The 15,925-nt window shown below is 66.3% G+C and overlaps 2 protein-coding genes across 2 annotated transcripts in view; one reads left to right on the forward strand and one right to left on the reverse strand.

Moving 5' to 3' along the window:
* Positions 1 to 11,190, reverse strand: part of NFIC (nuclear factor I C) — an 80,363-nt gene extending 69,173 nt beyond the window's left edge. Inside the window, exon 1 of the mRNA XM_026084138.1 lies at positions 11,086 to 11,190. Coding sequence (XP_025939923.1) covers positions 11,086 to 11,190 — 105 coding nt within the window. The remainder of the gene's footprint in view (positions 1 to 11,085) is intronic.
* Positions 11,191 to 15,064: 3,874 nt separating this feature from the next.
* Positions 15,065 to 15,925, forward strand: part of UNC13A (unc-13 homolog A) — a gene marked incomplete at its 3' end in the record, with an annotated part of 28,645 nt that continues 27,784 nt past the window's right edge. Inside the window, exon 1 of the mRNA XM_026084151.1 lies at positions 15,065 to 15,083. Within this exon, the coding sequence (XP_025939936.1) occupies positions 15,065 to 15,083 (19 nt within the window). The remainder of the gene's footprint in view (positions 15,084 to 15,925) is intronic.

The following is a 15,925-nucleotide window of genomic DNA, read 5'->3' on the forward strand; positions in this document are numbered from 1 at the left end:
CCACCCCAACCCCCCTCCGGGGTCTGCTTCGAATTAACGCAATCCAAATCCAAGAATCTGGAAATGGATATTAGAGAATTTTCCATGTCCTTATTATTTTTTTTATTAGCGGGTACTGGGGGCCGCTCGGGTTAGCGGGGAGAGAGGAAAAAAAAACCCCACGGCTTTTGCGGTTTCGGCGTTCGTGTGAAATCCTGGCGCCGGGGCCTCGCTCGCCGGGCGCGGAGGCCACGGAGCCTGGTCGCGGCAGCGCTCGGCTGCGGTTTCCCAAGGGTTTGGTGCCAGGGAAGCGCTGCGGAAACGGGCATCGCTCTCCCGGCGGCTGACGGCACCGGCTGGCGGGTGCCAGCGGGTTGCGGGTGCCAGCGGGTTTCGGGTGCCACGTGCGGCGCACGGTTAAAAAACCCTTCCCGGCCCCAAAGAGCTTCTGGGCCCCCGCGCTCTGCCTCCGGCTATGGAAAAATCCTGAAAAATAATGTTTTCGGGTTCTTTTCGCCTTCCCTCCGGCCGGGCTTTCGGCATTTCTTCCATCAGCGCRAGGCTCGCCGCCTCCGCCGGCGCAAGCGGGGCCCTTCCCGGCCGGATCGCGGCCCCGGYGCAGTTCGATAACGCCGGGAAGGTGGCGCAAGGGGCCCTTGAACGGTGCCGGTCTCGACTTTGATCGTAAAGGCAAAATTMTTGCCGGCGGAAGCTTTTGGGAATGGGCTGGGGGCACACGGCACGCCGGCACCCGCCGCCCTTTCGCCCCTCGCCCAGMGCAAGGCCGCCGTGCCTCGGTTTCCCCGAAGCGTCGTCCCACCGCGCCGGGGGGATCCGATGGGCGATTCCCTGTCGCCGGGGCCGGTTTCGAAGCAGCTCTCAGGGCCCGGAGAGTTAAAATCGATGACGCCATCCCTCGGCGAGCGCACGCTCTGCCCGGGCCTGAACCGCCGCCAGCTCCGGGCCGAGGCAACAACAGGCGCTATTGTGCGGCGGCGGCGGCGGCGGCGCGCGAGCACCCAGCTGCTGCGCCGGGGCGGGAGCCTGGAATTTAAGGGTGACAAGTGGACTTTGTATCCGCTGTTTGGGCCGGCGGGGGGGGTTTTGTGTTTTTTTTTAATAGGAAGCRCCAAAAAACAGGGCGTTCGGCTCCCCCGGCGCATCTCCCGCCCTCCCGAGAAAAAATATATATATTTTTAAGGCGATCGCTCGCCTTTTTTTTTTTTCTTTTTCCACCCCCCATTTCTGTTCCTAGGAAGCCAGGCGGCTGCGGATGCAGCTCCTCGGAGGGGCCGTGTTTACCCAAGTGGCACCGTGTTTGTCACCGGGGCTGGTTTGCTCCGGTGTGTCAATACGGGGTGGGAACCATGTGACTGTGCCAGCAAACATCCTCCTGCCGCCTCCCGCCGCCGGCGCCGTTTCTTCTCCCTCGCYGGGCGCCTTTCGGCTGCCTCCCGCCGCGAACGGCTCCCCGGTGCCCCCCCCCCGGGGCTCGGCGTCCGAGGGCGGCATCTGTCCGCGCTGGCCCATTCCCACGGCACGTGGGCGTCCGTGGAGGAACATCCCAGCGCGCGGAGGGAGAGCATCGAACCCGGCCCCGGGAATGGGAATGGGCTCGGAGACCTGGAGATACTGCAGGCAGTGCTGCCTGCGCTGGTGCTGCTCCGCGCCTCCCGGTGCACGGCGCTGTACATCCCATGAGCCAGCCCAAACGCCTACGGGAAGCCTTTCCCCCGTGCCCACGGCCAACATCCGGAGCCTCCCAGGGCATCGTATCCCTAATAAAAGCCTTTAAAGAAACAGGATGGATGTTTTGGCCAGCTGGGGGATGGAGGTGCCCTCGTTTCGGGGTGTCTTTTCGGGGACGGGCGGTGCGGGGCGCTTTGGGGCGCCGGGCGAAGCGGCTCCCCCTCCGCGTGCGTCCCCCTTGCCGGGCTCCTATTGCYGAAGATTCCCGAAGACACCGGATACATCTATTATCTCCCCTCGGCCCCCGGCTGCCGTTTCCTGTGCAAAGGGCACAAACGTACCGGAACCCGGCGGCCCTAAATCAAACCTCGCGTGCGGAGTCCGGACGGGGCGGCGCTGCTCCCGGCGGAGAGCTGCCGCCGGCGGGAGGGAATCAGGGCGACCGCCCCGGCCCCTGCTCTGCCCCAGCTGGCGGGTCCCGAAACACCCCGGCTCGACGCCGTCGGCTGGGCGATCCTTGGTTTTCCGCTCGCCACGGATCTGTCCCGGCGGATGCGGGGTTTGGTTGTGRCTGTGGACGGATGGTGCCGGATCCCGCGGGACAGCCGGAGCTGCCCAGGCACCGCGGCCACCTCGGCCAGCGCCGAAAGCGCTCCAGGGGCTGGGAAGCGGAAAACTCAGCCCTCGGGAGCCCAGATCCCTGGCATTCCCCCATCCTGTCTCCCCTCGGCCTCCAGGAGCCGGCAGAGCCGGGCTGGGGACTATCCGTGGTGCCGGGGCCTGGCGAGGCTCTCGCCACCTCTCCCAAAATCCAACGGATTGCACATTTCAGGGCTATCAGTGCTATTTTCGGGCCACATCCCAGTCTCTCGCCCTGCTCCCAACTCATCATCCTAACGGAAAAGCGGCAGCGCCGGCACCGGTTTGGGGTGGTGGGGACCAGGGATGCCGGCGGAGGCGGCAGCCGTTTACCCCGTAGCACCGTGGCGGCTGCTCCAGCCTCCGAACTGGGAAGTCTGTCTCTAAACCAGTCGGACTAGAATAACTGGGAAAACAACTGCGGTTTCTTTTCAGGAAAAAAGAGATCTTGAAAAAGAAATGAAACTGTTTTCATTTTTACAAAAATATTCCTCGACATTTTTTTTTTCCACGTTTTGCCGGCGTGCGAGAGCATTTGCTTTTCATTTTTTTCCAATGGAAACCCAAAGAAATATAATTGAAAATGATGTTTCCCCTGAAAAGAAGAAAAAGAAAAAAGAAAAAGGCAATTACTGCTGAAAATCCATTTTGGTAAAAACAAAGCAACTCGCTGAAAGAAAATCGTTCCCAAGCATCAGCTCCGGGCCCGAGCACGGCTTTGCGAGAGCTGCCCCGAGCAGCCGCAGAAGCTGCCGGCGCCGGAGCCGAGCCGGAACCCCGGGACCGACGGTGCTTGTGTTGGGGTGCAGCCGAGCAGGGTCCGGGAGACCCGAAATGGGGTCTGGGGTCCTGCCCAGCGGTGCCCATCGCTCACGCCCCGGGTGCCCGGGTGCGGGACGGCGTGACGCACGGCGCCGGCCGCTCGCCCTCCTCCGCCACCGGGAGCCCGGGGATTCGCCTGGACCCGGAGCGCGGGTTGCGGCGCGGCATCCGTGTCCCATCCCACGCGGCCTGCCTGCATTTTCGAGAGGGGTGTGAAGCAAACATGAGACAGTCTCAAGCGCTCGGTCCCATGGTGCTTTTTGGAATAGTGATAATTAAATTCAGATTTTTTTCCTTTCAAAATGCCCTGGAAAAATCCAATCACTTTGCAAATCAAAATAAGCATTTCCAATTAATCCTCTAACTCAAACCACATGGCTTTTAGGGAACGTGGTTGCACTCTGCCGAGACGCTATTTTTAAACCGGTGACGGCTCGGGCGATGTTCGGAGCGTGCTGCGAGCAGGCGCGGCGCGTCCTAGACGGCCGGGAGCCTGCCAGGCCCCGGCGCCGCGCGAGCCGAACCCCCCGCGCCTGGGTTTTAAGGAAGGAGAGCGGATCCCTCGCCGCGACTCCGCCGATGGGCCAGGATGGCTGCGGGGGGAGAGGGCACAGGCGAGGAGCCCCCTTTGCTCCGCCGGGTCGCTGGGGTCCGGCCTCCCCAAATGCCTGCCGGGCTCCCCTGGGGTGCTGAGGCCTTGCAAACTCGTCGCAGGCAGAGGCCGCGGGCTTGCAGAGACTGGGGCGGGCAGGGCGAGGGCAGCACCGAACCCAGCGCCACCAGGGAAGGCTGGGGGGGGGATCAAACCCCTCTCTGTGCCCCCACACACCCCGGATCCTCCCTCTGGAAAACACTCCCGGATTTGCCGGTCCCGGCAGCCCGGTGGGGAGGAACCGGTGGAGGCGAGGGTGCCCGGGCGAAGGGCAGCGCGCCGCTCCGGGCCGCGGGAGCGGGGGCAGCACCAGGCTCCCCGGCTCCCCATTCGCCCCCCATCCCGTCCCCCCCCTCGGCGCTGGCATTTCCAGGGCCCCCGCTCCTGCCGTGCCAAGGCGGCTCCGAGCGGTGCCAGCTGYCACCTGCCGAGCCCCGGGGGGTTATTTTTAACCCTGGCTGGGGATTTGGGTGCTAAGCAGCCGGCACCTCGCGAGCGGATTCGAGCGCTAAGCCGAAAAGCTGGGGCCGGGGCCAAGGGAAGCGCGGATGCRGCCCTGGCCCCCAGCTGCCGCGGGTGCAGCCGGAGCCGGGAAAAGCGGTACCCGGCGCGGGCCAGGCAGGGCGGCGCGGTGGGCTCCGGGGCCGGGAAAAGCTCGTGTCGGCACGTGTGAGGTGCGAGTGGGAGCTGGAGCCACCGGAGCCAAAGTCAACTCCGGCAGCGCCGTTCCCAGGCTCCGCGCCCGGAGCATCCCGCCGCCTCCTCCGCGGGGTCGGCGGCTCGGCAGCGCTCGGGTCGCGGCTTCGCTTGTGTCGTGCCGTGCGTCGCCCCGGGGTTGCGGTCGCGGGGGTCTCCCTGCCTCCTCTTCCTCGCCACTCTTCATCCCGCCCGGCTCCGCACGTGGGGGGGCTGGGAAGCGGCGGATGCGGCGTCACCGGCACGAGGCTGCAGCCAGCACTGCCCAGCCTGGCGCAGCCGTGTCCCACGGCAGGTCCCGTCCCGCGGCGCGGGAGCCGAYGCCGCCGGAGTCTCCGGCCCCCGTGGGCGCCGCCAGCCCGTTCTTGCCCCCGGGGCGAAGCCGGGGAGTCGGGCAGGGAAACGGAGGCAGGGCCCGGCGCGGCGCTTTGCGCAGGCAGAGCGCTGCCGGCAGCCGCCYGGCCGGGTGGGCGGTTGGCAGACGGCCCCGGAGGTGCTTTTCAGCGCCGCTGCCTTCGCCAAGCTGCTGTTCCCAAAGCCGGGAAGCGCGTTGGAGCCGGGGAGCTGGGGCAGAGCAGCGCTTGCAAAATGCTGCCTGAGCATCCGCGGAGCGAGGGGCCGGATCCCAGCAGGGTCTTGCAGGGATGGGGTGGATCAGGGAAAATCGCCCGGGAACTAGGGGGGACGTGAGCCGGGGGGRGTCTGCAGCACCCCGAGCATCTCCGGCGGGGAAAAGCGCCAGAGCCTGGCTCCTCGCATCTCCCATCAGCAGGGGCCCCGGTGTCCGGCTGAGCCTGGCTGCCTGGCATTGCCCGAGCAGGCATGGAGACACCAGGCACAAAATCCCGGCTGCCTCGGCAGCTGCAGGCCCGAGGGGAGGTGAGGGACGCCCTGGAGGAGAAGGGCCTTTCCCACCGCCCGCGCTCAGCGCCGCCGGGGCAGAGTTAAGGGTATTTTGCGGGGCTGAAGAAGGGCCCCTCGGTCGTGTCGCACCCCGCGAAGCAAGATTTCCGAGCCGCTCGCCATCCGTTTCTTAGCTCGTTAAGAGCTCGGTTTCGTAAATAAGGCACCATGCAAAGCGCATTGTTGTCTCTTAGCAACCTTAACTGGTTTAAGAAGAATTTTGTTTGTTTTTTTCGGAATATGGAAGAAAYGCACCAGGAAACGGCTGAGCCAGCCGGGTTCATCCGGGAGCACGAGCTCTCCCGCGCGCGGCGGCAGCGCAGCACAATGGCTTGGCCCCTTCTCCCCGGCTCCTGGCTCCCAGCGAGCCGGGAAAGCACCGAGTTATAAAACCGGAGCAAGGGGAGCGCCGAGAGGCTGCTGGGGCAGCCGCCTCCCTTTAGGGCTCGGCGGATTTGGGATGCTGATGCCGGCGAGCGGGTAGCCGGGATGGCCGGGGCTCGAGACGGGAGCTGGATCGGGTGACATGGGCAAGGCCGGCCGGGCAGGCGGTGGCGGAGCAGACGGCACTGCCCACCCCCGGCTCCTGGCCGTGCAGCCCGGACGCGACGCGGACGACTCCGGAGTCGCCGCCGCCGCCCCCCGGCCCCTCGGCGCGGGCACGCGGTGCCCCGGCCGGTTAATGGCAAACGGCGCGGGGGAGCATTAACCGAACCGGGCACCGGCGCGGGGCGGCAGCGGGGGTTTATAAACAAGCGCAGAAGGTGAATCTGCAACCGCAGGAAGTCAGTTATTAATTCGAGTAAGACATTTGCCCCTTGATTTCCTGTAATGGGCGTTTATGTAACGGAGGGGGGGAAGGGCGGGCGATGCCGCCGGGCCCGGGGAGGGGGCGGCTGGCGGGGCACAAGGACCGGTGTCCCCCTCTCCCGCTGCTCCCCGAAGGCGGCTCAGGTTTGGTTCGGATGCCCCRATGCCGGCGGAGCAGCGGGACAGGTTTCCCGTGGCCTCGGGGTCGCAGCCCGCTCAGCCCTGCTCGCCGCGGGCAGGTCCCATCCCCTCGCCGCCGCTGCTGCCACCCCGGGGGGGCCTGGCAGTCTGTCCCACCCCTCGGGGGCTCGTGTCCTCACGTCCTGAGCGCTCCTCGGGGTGAACCAGCAGGCAGGACGGCACGGGGGTGTTTGCACACGTAGGTATTTGCACACGTGCGTGCACGTGCGTGCATGCGTTGGGCTATGCGCATGCAGGCGTGCACGCGTTTGAGGGTGCGCGCAGGTGCATTTGTGCAGGTGCATGCGGGCTTTTGGGCGCATTTGCACATGGGGTTGCAGGCGGTTGGCAGTGTGCGTGTACACATCCGTGTTTACACCCTGGTGCATGCATGCATGCACACATACGCATGCCCGGGCGCATGCACGGGTGTTTATGCACGCTCGTTGCTGTGCTGTGCTTGTGTACGTGTGCACACATGGATGCACACATGCACACATGTGCATGCATGCACATGCACACACGTGTGTGCACCCAAGCCCAGTCGCGCACCCACGTTTGCAAAGGCCTGGCGCTATCCATGCCGGGGCCCTCTGCCAGCCTGGCTGTCCCCAGTGCAGGCGTGCTGCCGTCAGGGGACACGCCGGGCCCTGCTGCCAGGCTCACGGGGCGGCTGCGGTGAAGCCGGGAGCGGGCAGGGGGATCCGCCACTCCCCTGCCTTCAATTGGCTGGGCGGTAAATAAATAAAAGGGAATTAAATAAATAGAGGCGAGTCGGTTTATATAATCGCTGGTACAGTTTGTCCTGAACCTCTGCACGGATTAGAGAGCTGGCACCGGCCGTGGGTCATTAACAGCTGGGCTGAGCCCCCCCCCCGAGCGCAGCCGCGGCACCGCCGGCCCCGGCCACCCGGCCAGCGGCCCCGGCCCCCCCCCCTTGCACACTATTTACCTACCCGGGTACTTTTTAACAAGCAACCTTGGAAGGCCCGTGCGTGTGTGTGTGCACGGGTGTGTGCAGGCCTGTGCGCCTCCGGGTTGGTGCGCCTGTGCGTGCACGTGTGCTGGGGGGTGTGCATGTGTGCGTATGCGTGCGCCTGTCCGCCCGTGTGCATGCATGTGCGTGTGCCCACGTGCACGTCTGTGGCTGTGCACGCGCGTGTGTGCATGCCGCTGTGTGTGCATGGGGGGTGGGTGTGCACACATGCGGGTGTGCATGTGCCCGTGTGGGATTGTGTGCGTGCCTGCGGGTGTGCATGCACGAGTGCACGCGTTTGGGTGTGAGCATGCCTGCACACGCGTGTCTGGCGTGTACCTGCACACGTACGTGCTCTGTGTGCGCGCGTGTGCGTTGGGGTGGCAAGGGGCAGCCTCCCATCAAGGCCAGGGCACCCAAGGGAGCAGGTGCCAGGCGCTGCAGGCCAGGGTCCCCTGGGGTCCCCGAGGAGCAGAGCCAGGCGCGCAAAGCCCTGGGCACCCGTCTGGGTGGCACCACCGTACCAGGCAGAGGGGTTTTGGGGTGCCGGCACTGCAAGGGGCGCTGCACCGGCTGGGTTGCACRGTGAGGACGCGGTTTGCAGGCCGGGTGTCCAGCCTGTGCGGTTTAACCTGGAGCTGCTAAAATTCAGCAGCGGCTGCGAAGGAGCTTGGAAGGGTGGAATTAGTCGGAGAGCAGCAGAGCTGCTGTCGAAGCTGCCCYGGTAAAACATCCGGCGTGGAGCGAGGCCGGAGAGGGGCTGAGCCCAGCCGGCTGCAGGAGGGAGGGCAGAGGGCTGCGCCCCTGCAACGCCCTTTCAGATGCCCCTTCCTCCGCGCCCGGCTCCGCTCGGCCTAAATCCAGGCTGCGCCCGGGGAGGAACGGCAGCACCGTGGCAGCGGGGCCACCGGCAGCAGGACCCGGGGCCCACGGCGTAGCATCCCTCGGGGGGGGGGGGGAACCACGGCGGAGGACGGCGGGGGCCACGCGATGTCGCCGAGCGCCGCGCTGAGCCCGGGGCTGCCGAGCTCGGCTCGCCCGTGGCTCGCGGCCACGCCGCCCGTGGGCGTCCCAGCCCTCCCGCCGCCGCGCCGGGGCTGAGCGTGGCCGTGGCCGTGCGCGCTCTTCTGCTGCCATCTAGCGCTTGCCGGGCCGCCAAGCCGCCCGCCGTGGGCCGCCGGCACCCTGCCACGGGCCACGGGCCCACGGGCTCGGCCAGCCCTGGGGACAGCAGAGAGCCCGTCCCCGGGAGCGTGGGGCCACCTCGGAGCTGAGCCGCCCCTACGTGGGTGGTGGGGAAGCCGTTGGTCAAACCGTGGCCCGGCACGGTGGCGAGGTGCCACCCCCCCACCACCACCACCCCGGACRCCTGGGCCCGTCTCCCTGCCACGGACCCCGCCGCGGTGGCCCGGCCCGGAGGGTCCCTTCGCTCCCTGGGGACCCGGCGCATCGCGGCACGGCGGGGATGGGAGCTGCTTTTCTGTGCTGCTAAAAACTCGGGAGGTTCCTAAATCGGCCCCTAACTCGGGAGAATAAAAGTCAAAAATCTCGAGCCCGTCACGTGACGCGAYGCCGCAGAAGTGACCTTTAGGTCCCGCTCAAAGGGCTCCTTTTGAGCCGTCGCAAAGGTCTTTGCTTATTTTAGAGCATTTTGTCCCCATTTCAGGCGCTTTGCAGTGTTTCCCTCCCSGCCATGAACTTTCCAATCCTGAAACTTTGCTGGGAGCTGGGGAAAAAAAAGACTTTTCTTGTTTGACCCCCCCATGAAATCACGATGCCAGCGCAAGGGTTGGGTGACGCTGAGCGCCGCGATGCCGGGGAGGTACGAAGGGCTCGGACACGTATCAGGGCCCTCTGCGGAGACGTGGTCCGGCCAGGGAGCTCCGGACTTGTCCCCCCCTCGGATGCTTTGGTGATTTCAAATATTTGCAAAAAATCTCTTTGCCCGATGCCAAGGGTTTTTGCCCCGGGACTGCCCAGCCCTGCGGAGGTGCCAGCTGCCTGCGCGGGAAGGGACCATACGGAGGGCGGCATCCTGCGCCTGGGGCTTTTTTGCTTGGCTGGGCTTAGTGAAATGCCGTGATGGAGAGGTTTAATGAGACGTCCGTGGCCCTGGCTGGCAGCTCAAAGGCTAAATCCCTGCGAACCCTCTGCGGCAAGAGGTCACGGGAGGTGGCTGAGAACTGACGCCGCTCGTGCCGAGARAAAAGTGACCCAGTGCAAATTCTGCCCTCATTCACACCACGGCCGCTGGGGCGTCAGGCCACATTTGGAGCAGATTATCCGCATCCGGATGCTTAGGCAAAGTGCTGCTGTGGCTTTCTTGAATGGAGCTAGCCAAGGCCGGTGAGACACTTTCCTCTCCCTCTCCGGCAGCATTCCTGCAAGCCGGAGAGCTGCGGCCGGTGGCCRCTACCTGCCAACTCGGGGCCTCGCGCGCCAATACAGCCTGATCGACCCGTCACATCCCCATCCGGGTGCCGGACCTGGGTGAGCCACGTGTGCCCTTGGGCCAGGAGCGAGCGTCCTGGAGAAGGGCCAGCTCTGGCTGTACCGCCACCGGAGAGACCATCTGGGGGGAGGTTTCTGGAAGGGATACCCCGTTCCCGGGAACGCAGAGCCCGGTGTAGGCCAGGACAAGGGTCTAGTGCTTCTCTGCACCCAGCCCAGCTGCTCTGATGGGGCCGCATGGAGTTGCTACCTTCCGCGTGTTTGTGCACCCCCTCGTGCCGATGGCACCCGGACTGTCACCCATCCCCGTCCCAGCTGAGCTCAGGGCCACCGGCCCTGGAAAACCGCCCCAAACGCCACCAAGATCCATCCAAAGCGCTAATGCAAGAGCCACCGCCCAAGCGAGCACCAGCATCCCCCCGCCAAGGGCGCGTCGAGGCTGCGCGGTGACCGTCCCCTCCCCGATACCACCCCGGGGCCGCTGCCAAACCCTTTTCCGGCCGGCGAAGCGTCCYGAGCCGCCCACGGCGTCCCGGCACAGCCCGGGTCCCGCGGGTCAGGCCGGCCCCGGCGCCCGCCCGCGCGCGCCGGCCGAGGCCGCGGCCCGAGGAAGCGGCGCGGGGGGCCGCGGGGGCTGCCTCAAAGGCCCCACTTTTCTCGCCGTGAAGCCCCGGCACTGTTCGGGGCCGGCGGGGCCGGGGCGGCCGGCGTGGGCGCTGCCCGGCGCACGGAGCGGCTTTGTTCCCGCGGGTCCGGCMGCGGCTCTGCATCAGGAAAACACAGCGGCTGCCCGGGGAGGAAGAGGGGCCGTGGCGGTCGGCCGGCGGCGGGTCCCCGTCGCGCCGCGGGAGCCCTGCCATGGAGCTCGTGCAAGGGATAAACCTCCGCCACCCTGCGGGTACCGACAGCCCYGTACTCGGACGCCCCGTGACGCTGCTATCGTCCCCCGGGGACRTGCCACCAGCCCGGTGCCCGCGCGCCAGATAAAACCTCGGCATGCTCCGTCTCCATCGGCTCCGCGCCTCTAGCATTGCAGAGGTGGACGGACAGACGGATGGACGGACACCCACATCCGAGTGGGTGTCCCAGGCGAGTGTCCACAACCCGGTCGTGTCCCCCTCGGCCCCGGCCCCGGCTGCAGCCGAACCGCCCCCCCCCCCCACAGCCGACCCTTTGGCAAAAAGTCCCAGTTTCACCCCAAACTGGCCTCCCCGCTCAGAAATCCAGCGGTTTCAGCCATGACGAAACCCGCCGGCGACCCGCCGAGGGCCGCGGGGTCCCCACTCACCATCCACCACGTCTTCGCCGCCGTGTCGTAGCACAGCTGCCATCTCACCGCGCTCTCGGCCACCGCCGCCGCCGTGCCCATGTCCGTGTCCGTGTCCGTGTCCATGTCCGTGCCCTCCATCCTGCCCGGCCGCCCGCTCCTAGCGCAGGAGACGCTCGGATCCCGCCAGCCGCTCAGCTCCCACCGGTGCCATCGGCCACGACCTTCCTTCCCCACCCCGAAACCGAGCCGGAGCAGAGCCAAAGCCGGAGGGCGACGGCGCCCCGGTGTCAACGCCGGGCTGGATGAAGCCGAGCCCGGCGGGGAGCTGCGGCTCCGYGATGCCACCCCCGGCCCTGCGCCCGCCCGCCCGCCCGCCACGGCTCCCGCCTGGCCTCGTGGGTGGTCACTGCGTCCGCAGAGGCTGTCCCAGCGCTGCGGCACCGCTCCGTGCCCGCGGGAAGGGTGATGCTCCCCCCGGTGCCGTTCCACCGTTTCGGGGTGAAAGAGGGACTAAAGGGGGTTTCCGGGAGGGCGCAGGGCCGGGGAACCGGCTCTGCCGCAGCCGGTTGGGCCTTCGAGGTTTCGCGGGTTGCTTTTTCTCTCCGCGGTGGCACCCGGGCAGCGGATCGGCGCCAGCGCAAGCAGCCGGCTCGGAGGAACCGGCCTCGAGGGCAGGGGTCCGCAGAGGAGGGATTTTCGGTGGGTGACACACCGTGGGACGCAGAGGGGCATCGCAGGGGTCTCCAAAGGGCAGAGTTAAGGGGATTGGGGGGACCTGCCTCTTCTCAGGAGCAAAATGACTGTATTTAAGTGCCGTCTTAGTTCCTGACTTCCTACCCGCTTAACGGTCACCCGGGGGATGCCACGATGTCCCCTCTGCGTTAAAGGCTGGGACATGCCCCCCCACCTCCACCCATCCAGGCCTATCCTGCTGCCCTGGGAATTGCTGCTAAGTCCAAGCCGGGCTGGGTACTGGGCTCAGCGTCTGGCATGGCACGGCACACGGAGCACTTTCCTCGGATCCCATCTGGCCCAATGCCCCCCCAAGCCTGGCCCCCCCCACCCCCATCCACGGACACGTTTTCCCAGTTTTGGGGCTCTGCTGCAAGTAGCCGAGTTGCCCAGCAAGTGCTAGGAACTGCGGATTGTCCAAACACGTTAACTTTTAATATCCAGCTCCCCGGTAATTACAATTTGACTTTGTCTCTTGTGGTCGCGGGACGGTTAGCTCCTGCACATGTGGTTAAAACGCGGCCCGGCTTCTCCCTGCGGTCGAGGCTCGCGCTTTCCAGAGAGGCCCCAGATGTGCTGGGCTGATCCGGAAAGACGACCTGCTCCGCGTGCCCTTGGCGGTTCCTCTCYGGGGGGAGCCGGGAACACCCCACGCTTAACCACCCCCAAAGGTGCACGGGTGGAAACTGCGAAATCTCCAAGCGTTGGGTCTGGACACGGGGCCTGAATCCAGCTTGGGGGATCGCAGACACCTGGGTTGGTGCCGGGTCCTAATTAGGACTGTGCTCGTTCCGGCTCGCTGGCTGGGTCCGCACGGCGCCGGGCACTGCCGGGTCCGGGGGTCTCGGACCCCACTGGGGACAAAGTAACTAGTGATTCGGGGATGAGGGAAATGTGCTCAGCCTGGCTGCGTGGAGGGGGAAATAGCATGAGAGACAAAGACTGCAAGAATTCGACTCCTGGAAATAATTTATTTCAGGGCCTGGATGTTGCTTTTGATTTAATTTCATACCATTTTTTTATCCTGAGTTTTGACCAAAAGCCAGGCATTTTTGGGAAAGGACCCAGGAGCTTTTCATGAACGTTTCCCGTTCAGACAAGACTCGTTTTTATCCAAAATAGTGTTTCGGGCAGAAAATAAACCTGACCACRAGCCGTGGGAGCTGCTCCACGCTGAGTGTCGGGACTGCCGTGGGAGAGGCTCCGGGGATGCCCGCTGCCGGCAGAGGCGAGGGTGCCCGAGGGAGGGCGCAGGCACCTCGGTGGAGGTGGGGGACAGATGGGCCGCGCTAAACGGGGAGACAAAACTCCTCATTTAAACATCCTGCTTGGCTCGGAACGGATGGTTTGAAAGCGGTCTGCGTACGTGCGCGCAGGCACGCGCCGGCGGGCGAGCGTTTGCATGCACGTGCGTGTGTGCCCGGGTGTGTGTGTGTGTGTGCGGAGCGTGAACGTGCACGTGTGAGCGCAGGTGTGCACGCGTGTTTGCACGCGTACACGTGTGTCTGTGCCGGCATGCGATGCGCGCGGCCATCGGGAGCGGAAGGGACGTGTCCCGTGCGGCTCTGCTGCCCCGGAGCTGCAACGCTGGCAGGGGCAAGGGTCAGAAAGGAGATGCTGCAAGATGAGATCCCAAAATACATCCACCTCTGGAGAGACCCTTGGGGGGTTCAGGCTGGCCTGGTGCATCCCAGGCCATGGGGAGAGCCCTGCCAGGGTCTTGGGGGACCCTGCACCTCCCCGGGGCAGGGGGGGTCATGCAGGGATGTGGCAGCATCCCCATCTGCCTCCAGTCTCCAGCCTGGAGAACTGATGTCCTCATGGACGTCCTGGTGTGCCCATGGATGTCCTGGCTTCCCCCTGGCCATCCTGGTGTCCCCCGCAGGGTCCTGCTCCCCAGCAGCTCTGGTGCCGGGGGCAAGGCAGGACACGAGCTCCCCGGCCGGGGCAGAGGGGCCTTTGCACCCCCGATGTGCCGGCAACGTGGCTGTGCCCTGGTGTCCCCGAGCCCCTGCGCCGGGATGGGCACCCGCAACGACGGGTGCTCAGCGGGGGCCTGTGCGGCTGGGCCAAATGCCAAAATGGGGGGGGGGCACGGGGGGGCTGGGTGTGGGGCAGGGGGGTCCTCGGCGCTCGAGGCGGGTACTGTGCAGCTGAAGCAGGCTGGCTCCAGCAGCGGCACCCCGACTTCCACGGGATGGGCCAGGCGACACGAAGTGCCCCCACGTCACCTTGCCCACGCGCTGTCCCCGTCCCCACCCCCGGAGCCGAACGCCTTCCCGCGGGCGAGGGGGAGAGCTGGCAGCCGCGCCGGGCTCCRTGTCGGCTCCGTGGGCGAGCGCCCCAGCGCGTCCCCACTGCCTGCCGGGGGTGGCACTTCCCGCGCTGCCAGCAGGGCCCTTGGCGATGCCGCCTGGCGCCGCGCCGGGAGCCAGCGTGGGGGCACCCCGTGCCAGCCCCGGTGGTGCCGGTGACCCTGCTCCCGGGTGTCGTCGCCTCCCTGCTTGGCACCGGCTTGCTGCCACCCTGAGGCCTGGGTTGTCCTGGGCATGCATTGGGGGCTGAGACTTGGCAAACTCAGTCCTCAGATGGCTGAGTTGGGGGCTGGGTTTTGTAACGGACCCCCCCCCCCCTCCGAGCACGTAGCAGCCGCCAGTGGGCAGCCTGGCACAGCACCAGGACAGGGGCCGCAGCCGCGTTTGCAGGGCTGTCCCACGCCGAGGACAGCCGGGGCTGGCCCTTATGTCCCCCACGGGCCCCTCCGGCTCCCCACACCCAGCCCGGCGAGTACGGGCGCCTGGGAAGCGTCCGCACACGCGTAGCCACGTGCGTGCGGGTGCACGTGGGTCTGCGTGCACGTGGCGGGGGGGTGCGTGCACATGGGCGAGGGTTGTGTGCCGGTGCACACAGGTGTGCGTGTGCGTGTGTGTGTGCGTGCGGGGGTGTGCACGTGTGTGTGCATGCGGGGGGGTGTCTGTGCACACAAGGGTGTGTGTGTGTGTGTGTGTGTGTGTGTGTGCACGTGTGCGTGTTTGCACACACACAGGCAACCCACCTTTCTGCCTCCTGCCCCTGCGCCTGGTGCCACGGCGTCCGGCTGGGCTCCCTGGCTGGAGGCCCCAAGATGGGACAGGGGGACCCGGCTGCGCCCCATGTCCTGCACTGGGGTCCCTGCTCCGGGGGTGGCACCAGGAGGCAGCAGGGACCCTCGYCCTGACTGTGCTTGGCTGTAGTCTGCAGAGCTCGCTGCGGCCGGAGGGGCACCATGGGGGATGCAGGACTGGGTGAGGCCACCCAGGTCCTGCAGGGCCTTGCACATGGCCCCGTGCCTCAGTTTCCCTTGCCACCTTGCTTTTTTTCCTCCCTCCTTCCCCGGGTCCTCGGGAGATGTGACGATCCCCTGGCAGTGGCACAGTGGCACRGTGCCACCTTTGCTCACACTACAGAGGCGCTGGGAGCTGTGGGCTGCATGAGCGAATCCGAGACCTGCCCGATTTATCACATCCCATCTCAGAGACCCAATTTGTCCCTCTGCAATGACTCTGGCTGGTGGGGACACGTCCTTGGGCCATGGGCAGAGCCTGGCCACCTCGACCCCAGCATCTGGGGCCTCCATGGGAGCCAGGCGGTAGCTGCAGCCCCGGTTTCCTCCCTTGCACCTCTGACCGGGCGCAGGGGTGCAGAGGCAGGGCGGGGGGCAATGGCCAAATAGCGCCCGCCTGCACGGTGGCAATCGCACATTTGGAGGGTGCCTCGAGGTCCTTGGCTTTTCACCACCGGGCTCCAAGACCCGAGGGGAGGTGGATGGGCACAGGCCCASGATGAAATCTAGACCAAGTTCCTGCCCCCAGAATGGCAGAGTCGGGGGCTTTGGTTTCTCCCCCGACGTGGGATCTTTCTTTGCAGGTTGGTCGGTGCGATGGCGGGGTGCAGGCATGCCGGGGTGCGGGTCCCACTGGGACCGTGGCAGCCCCCCCCCAGCCCTCCAGCCCCAGGATCAGCCCACCCAAGTGCCAGTGTCTCCTTGGGGTCTGACATTTGGGGGTGGAGGGGAGGGAGATGACACAGGACAGACCCCCCACACCAGGGCCGTGCAGCAGGACAGACCCCCTCCCCATACCGGGGC

Source organism: Apteryx rowi, unplaced genomic scaffold (assembly GCF_003343035.1).
Source record: "Apteryx rowi isolate R43461 unplaced genomic scaffold, aptRow1 scaffold_1183, whole genome shotgun sequence".
NCBI classification, from domain to species: Eukaryota; Metazoa; Chordata; class Aves; order Apterygiformes; family Apterygidae; genus Apteryx; species Apteryx rowi.